The sequence below is a fragment of the Hylobates moloch genome, unplaced genomic scaffold (genome assembly GCF_009828535.3).
Source record: "Hylobates moloch isolate HMO894 unplaced genomic scaffold, HMol_V3 SCAFFOLD_1, whole genome shotgun sequence".
NCBI lineage: Eukaryota > Metazoa > Chordata > Mammalia > Primates > Hylobatidae > Hylobates > Hylobates moloch.
Window position 1 is genome coordinate 51,161,097 of NW_026652276.1, and position 15,698 is coordinate 51,176,794.

A 15,698-nucleotide genomic window follows, 5' to 3' on the forward strand; every position below is an offset into this window, starting at 1 on the left:
ACATTTTTTCAAGGTTTTTAGCTTCTTTGCGATAGGTTCAAATATCCTCCTTTAGCTCAGAGAAGTTTATTATTACCGACCTTCTGAAGCCTACTTCTGTCAACTCACCAAAGTCATTCTCCATCCAGCTTTGTTCCCTTGCTGGAGAGGAGCTGCGATCCTTTGTAGGAGAAGAGGCGCTCTGGTTTTTAGAATTCTCAGCTTTTCTGCTCTGGTTTCTCCTCATCTTTGTGGTTTTATCTACCTTTGGTCTTTGATGTTGGTGACCTACAGATGGGGTTTTGGTGTGGATGTCCTTTTTGTTGGTGTTGATGCTATTCCTTTCTGTTTGTTAGTTTTCCTTCTCACAGTCAGGTCCCTCAGCTGCAGGTCTGTTGGAGTTTGCTTCAGGTCCACTCCAGACCCTGTTTGCCTGGGTATCACCAGCAGAGGCTGAAGAACAGCAAATATTGCAGAACAACAACTATTCCTGCCTGATCCTTCCTCTGGAAGCTTCATCCCAGAGGGGCACCCACCTGTATGAGGTGTCTGTCGGCCCCTACTGGGAGGTGTCTCCCAGTTAGGCTACACAGAGTTCAGGGACCCACTTGAGGAGGCAGTCTCTCCATTCTCAGAGCTCAAACCCCATGCAGGGAGAACCACTGCTCTCTTCAGAGCTGTCAGACAGGAATGTTTAAGTCTGCAGAAGTTTCTGCTGCCTTTTGTTCTGCTATGCCCTGCCTATAGTGGTGGAGTCTATAGAGGCAGAGGCCTTGCTGAGCTGTGGTGGGCTTTGCTCAGTTTGAGCTTCCCAGCCGCTTTGTTTACCTATTCAAGCCTCAGCAATGGTGGACGCCCCTCCCTTTGCCAGGCTGCTGCCTCGCAGCTCAATCTCAAACTGCTGCGCTAGCAATGAGCAAGGCTCTGTGGGTGTGGGACCCGCTGAGCCAGGCATGGGAGAGAATCTCCTGGTCTGCTGGTTGCTAAGACCATGGGAAAAGTGCAGTATTTGGGCGAGAGTGTCCCATTTTTCCAAGTACAGTTTGTTACAGCTTTCCTTGGCCAGGAAAAGGAAATCCCCAGACCCCTTGCACTTCCTGGGTGAGGCAACGCCCCATCCTGCTTCGGCTTGTCCTCTGTGGGCTGAACCCACTGTCCAACCAGTCCCAATGAGATGAACCAGGTACCTCAGTTGGAAATGCAGAAATCACCTATCTTCTGCATCAATCATGCTGGGAGCTGCAGACCAGAGCTCTTCCTATGCAGCCTCATTGTTTTAAAAAGATCAAACTGCTGAATGATAAGAGGGGTGAAAGTAACTGTTAAGATTCACATCCTCTAAAATACTCACATTCACCCACCTGGCTATAAAGAGTAATATTTGGTTTGGTTCTCTTCTTCCTCCCTCTTCCCTTTCTTTCCCATTTTTGGGAGACTCCCAGTAGATAACAGTGGCAGTGCACAGGATGATCAGGGCTGGGAAATATTGGTTTCAAACAGAGAAGGAAATTTGGCAGCATTGACACCTATAGATGTGTATTATTTAGTTAGAACAGTGTGGTGCGTCTATACTGTGTTTTGGGGTGTGTGTGTGTGTGTGTGTGTGTGTGTGTATGTGGTTAAGTTCTTTGAATTATACTAACACAATTGAAATTCAGGTGATTTTTTTCTTAAACATCCAAATTTCCAGCGTCCTGTTAGAGAGATTCTCTGGCTGGACATAGTGGCTCAAGCCTGTAATCCCAGCACTTTGGGAGGCTGAGGGAGGTGGATCACTTGAGGTCAGGAATTTGAGACCAGCCTGGCCAACTTGGGGAAACCCCATCTTTACTAAAAATATTTAAAAATTTAGCCAGGCATGGTGGTGCAGGCCTGTAATCCCAGCTACTGGGGAGGCTGAGGCAGGAGAATCGTTTTAACCCGGGAGGCAGAGGTTGCAGTGAGCCAAGATTGCGCCATTGCACTCCAACCTGGGTGACAGAGTGAGACTCTGTCAAAAAAAAAAAAAGGAAGAAAGAAAGAAAGATTGATTCTCTACAGGCCCCATCATCTGGCTGTCCCAGGAAGGCTTTGAGTTCACAGTGCTTGATTTAGGGGCCACTCTTTATTGGATGGCACCAATATTTCAGACTGTTGATATTCAGACCTCTGGGTGCTGGTGCCGAACTTCAGAGGGGTTCTATCACATATTCATCTAAAGCCCTATCAGCTCCATCTCCCTTCACCTACTTTGTTCCCCCCAACTATAAAACCAATTTCATCCTGTCCCTTCTCACCCTCTTCTGCACAATAGCCCAGTACAGAATGCTCACAGTTCAGAGATGATGTATCTTCTAACTTCTCCACCCATCTCTCCCCATAGTGACTCTAGCACTAAAAAGTCTGGGTCAAGTTACAGAAGTCATCATATCACAGCTACTCAGAAGGAAGATACTGAAGTTCCCACCAAGACCTCAGAGGCCCCACAAGGCACATTCAAGTTAGAAAAATCATTTCTTCCTCCATTTGGCTGCAGCCCTGCACCAACACTTATGTCTTGGGAACTGAAGCTCAGTTTAGATTTCAGTCCTCACTCATCCCCCTCAACCAGTCACTCTTGCATAATGAGCAAACTAAACAGCTATTCTTAGAGACACTGATACCAACTAATCTTGTTTATAATGACCCTCTATAAATCTTTGGTTTAGGTTATTCTTCTCCCTGTCTAGAAGGATGCCGGTCTTAGTCCTGGGTCAGGACCTGACCTTCTTTAAGCAGGCTGAGCATCACTATTCTCCATACCTGAATACAGTTCTTTCATCCTTCACTTTTTTTTATTAACCTCATCTTCTGGCTTTTTCTGACTACTTCAGTTCATTGTGGTCATTCTTCTGAATTCCTGTGGCATTTACATTTGGCATTGCCATTCAACTGAGCATTATTAATTTCATATGCTTATTTTGTCTTCTCTACCAATTCAACCCTAAATTATTCTCATTGTGATGTATGAGCTCAGTAAATAGTTCATACTGAATTGAATAGATTTCCAACAAGTACAAGCTCTAGCACCTAAAAGAGTCTCAGGGGACTTCTGCTTTTGGACATAATATATTAACAGGGATTAGGGTTTCCAGATAAAAATCCTGGAAGCCCACTGAAATTTGAATTTCAAACATACTTATACTATAAATATGGGTCATATACAGACGGAAAAAATTATTCGTTGTCGGTCTGACATTCAAATTTAACTGGCAGTCTTATTTTGTTTTGTTTTGCTAAATCTGGCAACCCCTCCGTAGTGGATTACCTGCTCATGTTAAACACACAGCTAAGCAAACAAACAAAAACTGTGAAACAATGATTTTTCAGAAATTGACAAATAGGCAGTGCAAGAGAAGTGAACAAATGAGACAATCTTTATGATTCTCCTAGCTTACTTTCTGGAGAAAGTTTCCAAGCTCCAGCACAGAAAGAGGAAACTCGAATAAAGCCTGGCATTCTCTCAGAGTTGAAGAGGCAGAGTAGAGAGTTTTGGTCAGAATTTATAGGGCAGAGTACCAGGAAGAAGACTGCAAAGGGCTCCCCTTGATTCTTGAAGAGTGGAAGTCAATGAAACACAATAGAAAAAAGTCCATGAAACCAAAAGTTTGTTCTTTGAGAATGTAAATAAAATTGATAAACTTTTAGTAAAACTGTCCTGGGGGGAAAAAAGAAGACACAAACTACCAATATCAGAATTGAGAGAGGTGAGATTATTACAGTTTTCCAGCTATTAAAAGAATAACTGGAATAAAAGGGAATTAAAAGAATAACTTGCTAAAAGGGAATATTACAAACAATTTTATGTATATAATAACAGTTTAGATGAAATATATAAATTCTTTGAAAGACACAAACCGGCAAAGCTCACTCAAGAGAAAATGGGTAACCTAAGTAGTCCTAGATCTAATAAATTGAATTTGTAGTTTAAAAATTTCCCACCAAAAAAAATCTCCAGTCAAAGATTACTTCACTGGTGATTTTTTTTCAAACATTTAAGGAAGAAATAATACCAATTCTATCCAAGCTTCCAGAAGACATTACAAGAAAAGAAAACTGTAGACAAAGTGTGTCCAGCCCATGGGCTGCATACGGCCCAGGACGGCTTTAAGTGCAGCCCAACACAAACTCTTAAACTTCTTAAAACGTTATGAGATTGTTTTAAAGCTCATCAGCTATTGTTAGCGTTAGTGTGTTTTATGTGTGGCCCATGACAGTTCTTCCAGTGTGGCCCAGGGAAGCCGAAAGATTGGACTATGCAATGATCCTCTCTTTTTTGGAATTCATGTTTAAGTCATCAAACTTATTTCCTCTATAGCTCTCTGAGCAAGTTATTGCTTTTCTCATAAGAGCAGATAAGATTTTTAGTAAAGCAGAATGGTTATGGGCATTGTTTCTGGAGTCAGACAGTCCTTAGTTTGAATCCCAAATCTGTCCTTACCTCTGATTAGCCTCACTAAAGCTCACTAAACCTCTGTCCCCTTATCTGCCAATTGGAGATAATCATGATATTTAATCCTATGGAGTGCTGTGAGGATTAACTAAAACAATGCATGTGAAGTTCTTGGCACTATGTCTGGCATGGAGGTATATGACTATGATTTGTAAATTGCAATGCTTCTGAGATGGCAGTAGAGGGAGCAGAGTCATTGGGAACTGAACTTCAGAAAATTAGCAAGATTGATATTAAACCCTTTTACAAGACAATGTTCCTGATCTGATGGAGCTAGAGCAACCTGCACACAGATGAGTCGATGAGATTTGCACCAGGCCATCTTATCGCAATAATCCTTGCTGTCCCACTCATGTGGTACTAGCATATGCAACCAGGGAACTCAACGCATCTTTCCGCATGTGCGTATTGTCTGTCCAACCTCCAACTCCAGCTCACCCCAGTTTCCTCAGAACACTTAAGAGAGGAGAGGAGAAGTATGGTGATACCACAAAACTGAAACTAGCAAATGTTTATATTCTTTGTACAAAAATTGGGAGAAGGTGGAGCTGGTTTACTTCCCTTATCAGCGGCAAGAGTGATATCCTCTCTCTTCCTCTCTCTGTTTCCCACAAAAGCAGCTCCACTGGGCAGAGTGGGAAAAGCACAATCAGAACTGATTTTGAATCCACCCTGTCTTCTATTTACAACCGTGAACCTGCCTACCCCATCTGGCCTCTCTTCATCTCCATTTCCGCTCTGTACAGCATGGTGGCAGGGAAGCTGGAGGGTTAACCTGGTGACTGCCAAAGTTACCCATAACTTGTTTATTATTCTATTATTAACAGCTATTGATTTAGCATTTAACCTGATCTCACTTCTTACATTATATCTTTGACTCTTCCCAGCAATTTCAGGTGGGATATAATATCCCCACTTTTATAGACAGGAAGTTTTGGGGTTAGAGAAGTTAGGTAACTTATACAACTTTGTGCCACTAGAAATTGACACACCGGAACTAGAATCTACTTTTCTGAAAGTCTTTAATCTGGGATTTTCTTCTTAGGATGATACAGCAAAAAATTAGATATAGGGCTTATCACCAGGGCAACTGGGTGGCTGTTTTAGAAAGGAGACAGGAATCTGTGGGGGCCTTTGAATTTGGAAAACCTTACAGGGGTTTCATTTTAGCATATGGTTTGTTCTTCATTTTACTTCGAATTTTTTTATGTCTTTGTCTCTGAGGGACTGATGAGGCCAGGGCCAGTGTAGGATCAAGAAACTGAGGACCTGCTTATTTAGTTTTGATTCTAAAAAAGAGAAACAAATTGGACATAGAAGCACCCTTTCTTAGATGTCTTGCTCCACTCATGAAATAGAGAAGGAAGACAGAGGTTCAAGGCAGAAGCTTTAACCAAGAAAAAAGTGTGTATTTGGGCAGAGAGACCCTCATGATAGACATCTCTGGATAAACGAGTTACAGTTGGCAGCATATGGCAAATAGAGCAGAGGTTCTCTAAGTGTTACATGCAGATCCCTGGGAGTGGTCCCCGAGATCTTTTTAGGGCATCTGTAAGGTTAAACTATTTTTATAATAATACTAATACAGTTTTGTCTTTTCACTCTGCTGATATTTGCACCAATGGTACCAAAGCAAAGGTGGGTGAAACTGTTGGGGCCTTAGCACAAAGCAAGCAAGTAGTGCCAAATTATACTAGCAGTTGTATATTTCACCACCATGCACTTACAATAAAAATTTTAAAATGCCAATTTGACTTAAGAATGTTTTTGATGAGGCAGTAAAAATTATTAATTTTATTAAATCTCAGACCTTAAGTACATGTCTTTTTAATATTCTTTGTGATGAAATGGAAAAGGCACATATTAAAGGATGATGGTCATCTCGAGGAAAAGCACTTGCGTGATTGTTCGAGTTGCCAAGATGAGCCTGTCACTTCAAGGAAAACAACTGGTAGTAGCCGTTGCCAATAATAAAACTGAGCTTTCAAGCAAAAATTAGAATTTGAGCTTGACTGCTTCCCAGTATTTAAAATACTTACATGATGAGATCAACATTGATATTACCTGACATGAATTTCTGAACATTGTATGATAAAATGTGTCAGCATTTAGAAAATCTGCATACTTCAGTGGACCAATGTTTTTCAAATGACCAGTGTCTGACATTGCAAAATAATTTGTGGGTAATAGTTTCATTCAAAATATATACAACAAAGATTTGAATGTAACAGTATACATAAAGTATATTGATAAGGTTTCAGAGTTCACAATGCAACTAGCCCTTCAGAAACTACCACTCATTGAGTTTTGATGTGGTATCAAAGAAGAATAATTATTTGAAAAGGTCACTATAATACTCCCCTTTTCCAACGACATAAATGTGTGAGTCCATACTTTCTTCAAACATGTCAACCAAAATAATACTTTGCAGCAGATTAAATGCAGAAACAGATATGAGAATCCAGCTGTCTTCTCTCAAACCAGACATTAAAGAGATTTTTTAAATGCCACTCTTCTCATTAAGTTTTTCATGTTGGAAGATATATTTGTTTTTCTTAAAACATGTTTAACACAGAGTGAGTTTATTATTGTCATTTTAAAGGAATAAATTAAGTACGTATTTTAATTTTTTCTCAGATTTAAGTTTTAACACAGTAAATAAAAATTTCATCCAGAACACTAATACACAAACATTCCTTGGGTTTGTCAACAATTTTTAAGGGAATAGCGGTATCTTGAGAACAAAAGGTTTAAAAACTGCTGTGGAAGCCCCGAGGTAAGGCCCTGAAAAGGAGGAAGAGAACAAACTCTGTGTTTTGTACAGCAGGCACTCAGCAATTGAATATGATAATGATAAGGACATGTAAAACCAGTGTGACTAGCACTATGAGGCAGGAAGTGAAAAGTGATAAATAAGTGGTCTAGATGTGCACTGTCCAACATGGCAGCCACTAGCCACATGTGGCTTGGAATGTGGCTAGTCCTAACTGACATGCCCTGTAAGTGCTAAATACACACCAGACTTCAGAGATTGAGTATGAAATAAGGAATTCAAAGTATCTTATTAATAATTTTTTTATACTGATTATATGCCAAAATGTTAAGATTCTTGTATATATTGGGTTATTTACAATATTAAAATTAATTTCACCTGTGCTTTTTTCCTTTTTAACGTGGCTATGAGACAATTTACAATTACATATGTGGCTTGCATTTTATTTCTCTTGGAGAGCACTGGTTTGGACAGGAAGTATGACAAGAATTTGGAGCAGGGAAACATTGCTGTGGGTTCAGGTCATCGGGAAGTCTTCACTGAGAACTATAGGATTTCACTAAGTAGGTAGGCTCAGGGAGGAATATCCAGTTGAAGAAAGCATCGGTAGTGAAATATGAGGTTAATCTGGGCAGCCGAGGTTACTGTTTTGGGTCACATCATGGGCTCTTATAGGGGAGAAAAGTTTCCTGGATAGGTTGGGACCAAACTGCACAGAACTTAAAGTGCCAAGAATTTGGATTTTTTTCTTATGGGCAGTGACAGCTTCTCCAGAAGAAAATCAGACTTTGCTTAGTAGCTTATGGAATAGCCTGAAATTGGCACTTTCTCATGTAGGGTCAGAGCAGCATAAGCTCCTGGAAACTGCCCACTGAACAAGCAAGCAGTGGGGACCAGGCCTACCTAACCAGGAAATTTAGAGTGATATGGAAAGTGTGACTTTGGATTGACTGACCTATTTGGGGGTGGGTGGTAAGTTTAAGCACATGATAATAATGTCACCTGGGAGAGAAGAATCCAGAGAGTGTACCTGTGTGATATCCATCAGGGGAGAGGGAGGCAGGCCTCTCACCTTGGCATATTGCTCTAAGCATGTGTATAATCAAATTGAGTGACACTTTCTACCTTTTTTTCAGTCTGTCTGCCTTTATTTTTGTCTTTGTTTTACTATTTTTACTTTTTAAAACATTTTTATTGATTTTTTAATATATGGTGGGGTTTTACTGTGTTGCCTGGGCTGGTCTCAAACTCCTGGGCTCAAGCAGTCCTTCCACTTCAGCCTACCAAAGTGCTGGGATTACAGGTGTGAGCCACCACGCCTGGACTTGTCTTTATTGAACCCCTACTGTGAATCAAGGGATTAAGAGCTAACTACAAGGAGATGAAATGAAAAGACCACTGAGGTGGGAAGGGAAACACCTGGGCTATTATCGGGCTCCGTGGCTAACTTATTGAGTCGTCTTGGTCACCTCACTGGGTCTCTTCAGATATGAAAGAGGATTTAGCATTAGATGGGACTAAGACTTCCTCCAACTCTGTGATTCTAGAACAGGCTGATGTCACAAAGGGAGAAGAACGCGCCGTAGCAACCAGGGGCAAGGCTACTCAAGGAGAGTAGGAGGAGGCTGGGCCAGGAAGGGCAGGCACTGGTGGCCTACCCAGGAGTTGGCCCAAACCTCTGGGTCAGGTCACCCTCCTCGGAGTGAGCGGACCCCGCTGGAATTGGAGCCCAGTAAGGTCTATGAGTTTGGTGTTTTGATCCTGGCTACCCATCCCTTCTATCCCAGGGGTGGCTCATCAGGCTGAGTGGAGCCTTATACTAGGGAGAGAGGAAGCTGAAGAACTGAGCTCCAGGTAAGTAACTTTGCAGCGGATCTCGGATTGTCTAAGGAAACCACTGAAGAAAATGTATACCCCGCCCCTCCCCTTTACCCTGGCACTCCTGAGCCACCTGCAGTTGCAAGAGCGGCTGGGAGGGATAAGAGGGAAGAGGACGCCCGGTGAAGGGGCTCCAGCCTGGCAGTTTCTGCGTGTTAGCATTTCTAGAATAAAGAGTGGGTGGGAACTGACCCAAGTAAAGTCCCAGAGACTCGAACACTGACGCACAGGAAAGCCTCAAGTGGGAGGAGAAATGCAAATCCCCTACTGACGATGGCGTCAGCGGCTTTCTCCTAGGGACTGTGAGGGGCGCTTCTGACTTTGGACTTGAGCACCGCCTGGGACCTGTGCTGAGAGAGCGCTAGGTAAGTGGCCAGACCACACCTTCTGGCTGCCTCTTGCGAGGAGGACACGCTTATTATGCAGGGTGCTCTGAAGCTTTGCTTTCGCTTGGCGTTTTGACAATTGCTTCATTTTAACCTGCCTGAAGAGGGTTATTATAGAAGGAAGCGCCCGACTCCACGACCCACAGATGCGCCCTGGCACTGGCTCTCCGCGAAAACCGCTCCGCAGGCCCGCGCCACGGTGCCCGGGCGAATCTCCCAGCGGGGGCCAGGGGAGCTGCGGCGGCTGCGGAGGTGTGTCCTCGCGGAGGCTGCAAGTCACTTTCTTAAGCCAGCTTCTCTAGAGCTGTGATGTCTGACTTTAGATTAGCGTACCTGGATTTCAGAAAAAAGCTTGCATCTACGGCAGCCGGTGACTGTGGCTTTGATGGGCGCGAGTGACATTTTAGGGCAGGTCATCTCCTTTTGCAAGCTACAGGCCACAGAGCCAAAGCGGCACCACCAGCTCACAGACAGTGGGACAAAATGCCCCTTTAGTGGGATCTTCTAGGGACTGCACGCAAAAAGAACAGACAGGCACTCAGTTTTCAGAAGCAAGGTAACAGTTTTCATGAGAAAGAAATATCCCCTAGAGAGTGAAAGCAAAGAAACCTGCTGAAGGATGTCTAAAGGCGTTCCCAGAGGCTGCAGTAGAAAATGTCCTAGGACTATGTATTCCTTCTTCTTCCTTTTTTCAGCTTTGAATTCAGCTCTCCGAAAGACTCAGATCTTAGTAGTGATTTTTTCCGTGTTTATTTTTATTTTTTTAATTTTCCTTTTATTTTCATTTGACACACAATTGTAAATATTTATGGAATATAGAGTGATATTTCAATAAATATGAACAATGTGTTATGATCAAAGGATATTCAGCATATCCATCACCTCAAACATTTATCATTACTTTGTGTTGTGAACATTGAAAATCTTCTTAGCTTTTTGAAAATATACACTAAGTTATTGTTAACCATATTCATCCTAGTGTTACAGCACTAGAACTTATTCCTCCCATCTACCTGTAAGTTTTAGTTAGAAAACAGATTTTCATCCAAATCGTAGCAGGGGTTTAACAATAGTATGATGAAAAATTGTAATGCTATTTTCAACTCATGTTCTCTGTTGTCATTAACTAAAATAGATTGATAGATATTTTATGTTGATAGTAGCATGAGAACAAATGTTCCAATTTTGTGTGGAATATATACACATCCAATATCTGGAAAGACAAATGGTTCAGGCTCAGAAAACCTCAGGTTGCCCCTTAGAAGCCTCACACATTAGGCAGGCGTCATTTCGCCTATTTGATCTTCAAGTTTTTCCTTTTTAAAGTTGACATACTACTTATATCCATCTACCCTATTCATAGCAATGTCAGGAGTGCCACTCATTCTTCGTTTAACAAGCATTGATTGAGCATTTACAATATGCTAGAATTGTAAAGTGTAAAGGTTTTCATAAATATAAAATGATATGCACATAAAACATTACTTCTTTTCCTGCTTGCTTTCTCTTTAGCAAAACATTGGCAACATGTTTTTCTATAAATTTTAAGTCATTTACCAGGAGCTCAAGGAAAAGGTGCTCAAAATGATTCTATTTGAAACCTGAATAATATGTATATGAAATATATGAAATTACCCTGGTGTTCTATAGGCAAAAGGAAACCTTAGCCTATCTATGAGATATGTTGAAATGTTATGGTGATTAATCATGTAAAAGGGGGTTTGGTGTTTTTACTTGACTTAGAATTGCTGAGAAAACAACCAAAAATTTGACTTTCAAAAACATAAAATGCTGTAATTTCAAGGAGGCAGTGTCATACTAATTTCTCTGAGTTAGGAAATATGTCTACACCTTCTAAATTGGCCAGAGTGGGGTTACAAGGGGGAAATGCGTACTTTTGTTTTATGACAGGCTGCTAAATAGGTATCAAGTGTGGTTTCTTACTCCTTAAGTAACTTGAGGGTTTAACCACTATCAGATGTTTCTCAGAGACAAAAAGACTACATCCTTTAAGAGCTTTGCCCACCTATAGTGGATCCTCACAGAGAGAAACAAAAGACATTCACTGGTTCAGAAATATTTTTAATTTAAAAAACTGGAGCCTACGAAAATGCATACATAAAATTCTTCATGAAGCTAAGACAAAATCGGACTAGAAGTCAGGAACATAAAGCTGACTCTAGAAGCCAGACAAATCTGAAATAAAGAAGAAAGAAATTCGGCAATTTCATATAAAAGAAGCTTCTTGGGGGGTTGTTCCTCAAATATAAAGTCTTACAGGGTTTCAGGAGGTATAGTAAATGTCAAATATGTTTGCCTTCAAGTTGCTCCAAGTGTTGAGGGGACAAGAGATAGGGAAAGAGCTTGTTGATAATAGAAATCCACGTGGACAGCTGTGGGCAGGATGTGGGGTGTTTGGGGGAGTGGGAGTGAAAGCTTTCTGGAGCAGGTGGAACAGGAGTTCATTTTAGAGCAAGGAAGGCTGTAGTTTAGGGACACAGAAAGAAGGCTGCTCCCTTCATTAGGGTTGAATTATGAAAAAAAACCGTACTGAAATTTTTGTATCCTTGGATATATTGGAATTCAGTCATAACATTGACTAATTCTAAGGAAAGAAGAAAATATGTACTAGGGCTATGAACAACATTTTAAAACTCTAATTCTACCCCTTCTTTTATAGCATGTCTCAGTGGAATCAAGTCCAACAGTTAGAAATCAAGTTTTTGGAGCAGGTGGATCAATTCTATGATGACAACTTTCCCATGGAAATTCGGCATCTGTTGGCCCAGTGGATAGAAAATCAAGACTGGTAGGATCAAACATATTTTCCCTAGAAGTTGATGCACAAATGTCTGATGCTGTATCCATGTGAATTTATTTTATGGTCCACTTTTGACTCAGTAGATGCATTCTTTTCAGGTAAAGAACTTTCTTAAGGATTTGAAAAGCCTTCCCAAAGAAGGGGAATAATTGTCATTTCTGGTTCCATTCATTGTAAATGAAAACTTAATTGTTCTAGTGCTTCTTTTCTCTGTAAACAAAAACCCAAATAATTTTTCATATATTAAAAAAGAAGCAAATCAATTGATTGTCAGTTCTTTATCACAGACTCAATGTAAATCAGTATTTTTTTCTCAGTAAGATTTATACTCTTCAAAGCTCTATTGACCTTATACCATTTAATTTTTTTGGCCATCTTTTTTATTATGGTAAAATACACATAACATAAAATTTACCATTGTTTTTGGTGTACTGTTCAGTGGCATTACATATATTCACATTATTATGCAACCATCACCACCATCCATCTGCAGAACTTTTTCATCTTTCCAAACTGAAACTCTGTACTCTTTAAACAGTAACTCCCTAATCCTCCACCCCCAACCCCGGGCAATCACCATTCTATTTTCTGTCTCTGTGAATTTGACTACTCTAAGTACTTTAGATAATTGGAATCACACAATATTTGTCCTTTTGTAACTGACTTATTTTGCTTAGTGTAATGTTTTCAAAATTCATTCATGTTTAACAGGTATCGTATCAGAATATTCTTCCTTTTTGAAGCTCAATAATATTCCATTGTTTGTATATATCACATTTTGTTTTATAAATGTATCTGTCAATGGACATTTGGGTTGTTTAAACATTTTGGCTATTGCTAATAACTCTGCTAGGAACATTGGTATGCAAATATCTGTTTGAGTCCCTGCTTTTAATTCTTTTGGGTATATATCCAGATGTGGAATTGCTGGATCATATGGCAATTTTATGTTTAATATTTTGGGTAACTGTCATATAGTTTTCCACAGTGATTGACCATTTTACCTTCCCACCAGCATTGCACAATTTCTCTGTATCCTCACCAACACTCATTTTCTGTTTTTTCTTTTCCTTTTTATAATAGCCACCCTAATGGGTATGAAGTGGTATCTTACTCTGATTTTGACTTGAAATTCCTTAATGATTAGTGATGTTGAGCATCTCTTCATGTTTACAATTTAATTTTTTAAAACTTTTAAAGGCTTATCACCGTGTAATAGGTTTATTGTTTTAAAGTTAATATGGTAAAAAAGTAGACATTTTACCGAGTTGTTTTCTGTTGTGTAATAATCCTTTTTTTTTAGGGAGGCAGCTTCTAACAATGAAACCATGGCAACGATTCTTCTTCAAAACTTATTAATACAACTGGATGAACAGTTAGGTCGTGTTTCCAAAGAGAAAAACCTACTCTTGATACACAATCTAAAAAGAATTAGGAAGGTCCTTCAGGTGAGAATGCATTCTACTTTTCCAAAATATTTGGATATATGAGTCTTAAATTTAGTTAAAAATTAAATATGTACCCTTATATTATTTTCAAATGAAATTTTGGGGAAAATTGGGTTATCTTACCGCTTACAAATTTTGTGTTCTATTTTATTACCCAATATTTTTCATGAAATGTTGAAAATAAAATACACTAAAAGTATAGTGCATAAAATACATTACAAGTGTGTTGCATGTGGGACTTGCATGTGTCTTGTTTACTAGCTATGATCCAGTTCAACAACACTGACCAGACCACAGTTTCATGGCTTTCCAGCAGCCCTCCGTTGCCTTTGTCTTTTACGTAACAAGTTAGAGTTAGTATTGTTCTCATTCCTAAATGAGAGCATCATGAGTGAATGTATTCTTCCAGATTTGGTTCGGATCTCACCCTCCTTTAAAAGTATTGTTTGGTACTCTCTGGTTCACCCAGGCAGAGCCCATCTCTGTGTGTTTCCTCAGCACCAGAACACATCGGTACTGTGGCATTTAGTATATTCAATATTATTGCTATTTCTATGTGTTTGACTTCTCTCCCTATCATGAGTTCCTTGAGGCAAGGACTTTAGTGTTCAACTTTGAATTTCCAGCACCCAGCATAAGTCTGGACTTGTGGTAGATGTGCAATGTTTACTGATTAAGGGGTGAGTAAATGAAGTAAGCGAATCAGGGATCTAAAGAATTAAAAGCAAGCTAATATGGAGCTAAACCCAGGAGTTCTAATGTAATAAACCCTGACCATGGACTGCTATAATATTTACTGAGTGCCTATACAACATATTAGATAACAGAAAAAGTGCTTTGTGCCATTTTTCATGGAGACATTTTTAGAATCCAAAACCTACAATTAACACATTTTTAGAACATTTTAGCTAGACGATAACAGAAATGTTCTTGACATTACATTTGTGAGAAGGACAAATATATTGTTTTTTCTATCGTTGTTTGGATTGCGCTGAGCTATCTTTGACCTTGTAATCCCCTGTAACTCTGCAAGACACTTGACTAAAAACAGGACAACAGCATATTGCGGACAAAACAGGATTTTTGGCAGCATACAGCAATCTGTCTTTTATGGAGACAAATCATTTAATGGTGGCTTTATTAGCTTAGTGCTCTAATCTATAAATCTAAAATGGGGATTGGCATGCCATGGCCCACAAGTCAAAAGGCCACTGCCCGTTTTCATATGGCCCATGACTAAGCATGATTTTTATATTTTTAAGTGATTGGAAAAGAATAAAAATAAAATAGATCATAAAATTTAAAATAATATTTCTGACACATGAAAATTATATGAAATTCAAATTTCTGTGTTTTATTGAAACACAGCCACACTCATTGGTTTACATATTATTTATGATTGCTTTTACACTACAATGGCAGAAGCTGTGATAGAGACAGCATGACCTACACAGCCTAAAATAAAAATATGTGTGCATATTATATATGTGTGTGTATATATATGTCTCATATTTACATATGATATATATGTATATCATATTTATCTGGCCTTTTATAGGAAAGTTTGGTAACTCTTAGCCTACTAGTAAAGAGTCTATAGGTCACTTTGCTAGATAAGCACAGATGGGGAAAATATTAATAGGTGATGCATGGTCTTTGGAACCAAGAAAATCTGGGTTAAAAATCTGACCCTCAAATGTGGCTTTGAGCAAATCACTTAATCTTCTGACCTGTATCTTTTAATATAAACAAAGATAATTATTATCTACCTTTTGGAATTGTGAGAAGGCTGGAGCTTTTCTTCTGGCAAAAAGTAGGCATTCAATGAATGATTCTTATTGTTGGTAGGGAAAATAGCAGGATTTTCTCAGTGTAAATCAGGGATAAGAAAACAGCCCATCTTTTGTGTTGGGCAGTCGGATAAGATTGTGAGGGAGGCTTC

The 15,698-nt window shown here is 39.7% G+C and overlaps 1 protein-coding gene across 5 annotated transcripts in view; it reads left to right on the plus strand.

The window, feature by feature from the left end:
- Nucleotides 1–8,814: 8,814 nt before the first annotated feature.
- STAT4 (signal transducer and activator of transcription 4) overlaps nt 8,815–15,698 on the plus strand; it is a 128,515-nt gene continuing 121,631 nt past the window's right edge. For 2 of the 5 annotated variants that reach the window (XM_058440120.1, XM_058440124.1), the window contains exons 1-3: nt 8,836–9,077; nt 12,168–12,296; nt 13,612–13,756. In XM_058440120.1, the coding sequence (XP_058296103.1) occupies nt 12,169–12,296; nt 13,612–13,756 (273 nt within the window). In that variant the 5' untranslated portion in view covers nt 8,836–9,077; nt 12,168. Of the gene's footprint in view, nt 9,078–9,384; nt 9,467–12,167; nt 12,297–13,611; nt 13,757–15,698 lie in introns of all 5 variants that reach the window. The other 3 variants (XM_058440112.1, XM_058440113.1, XM_058440117.1) reach the window with 3 other exon arrangements.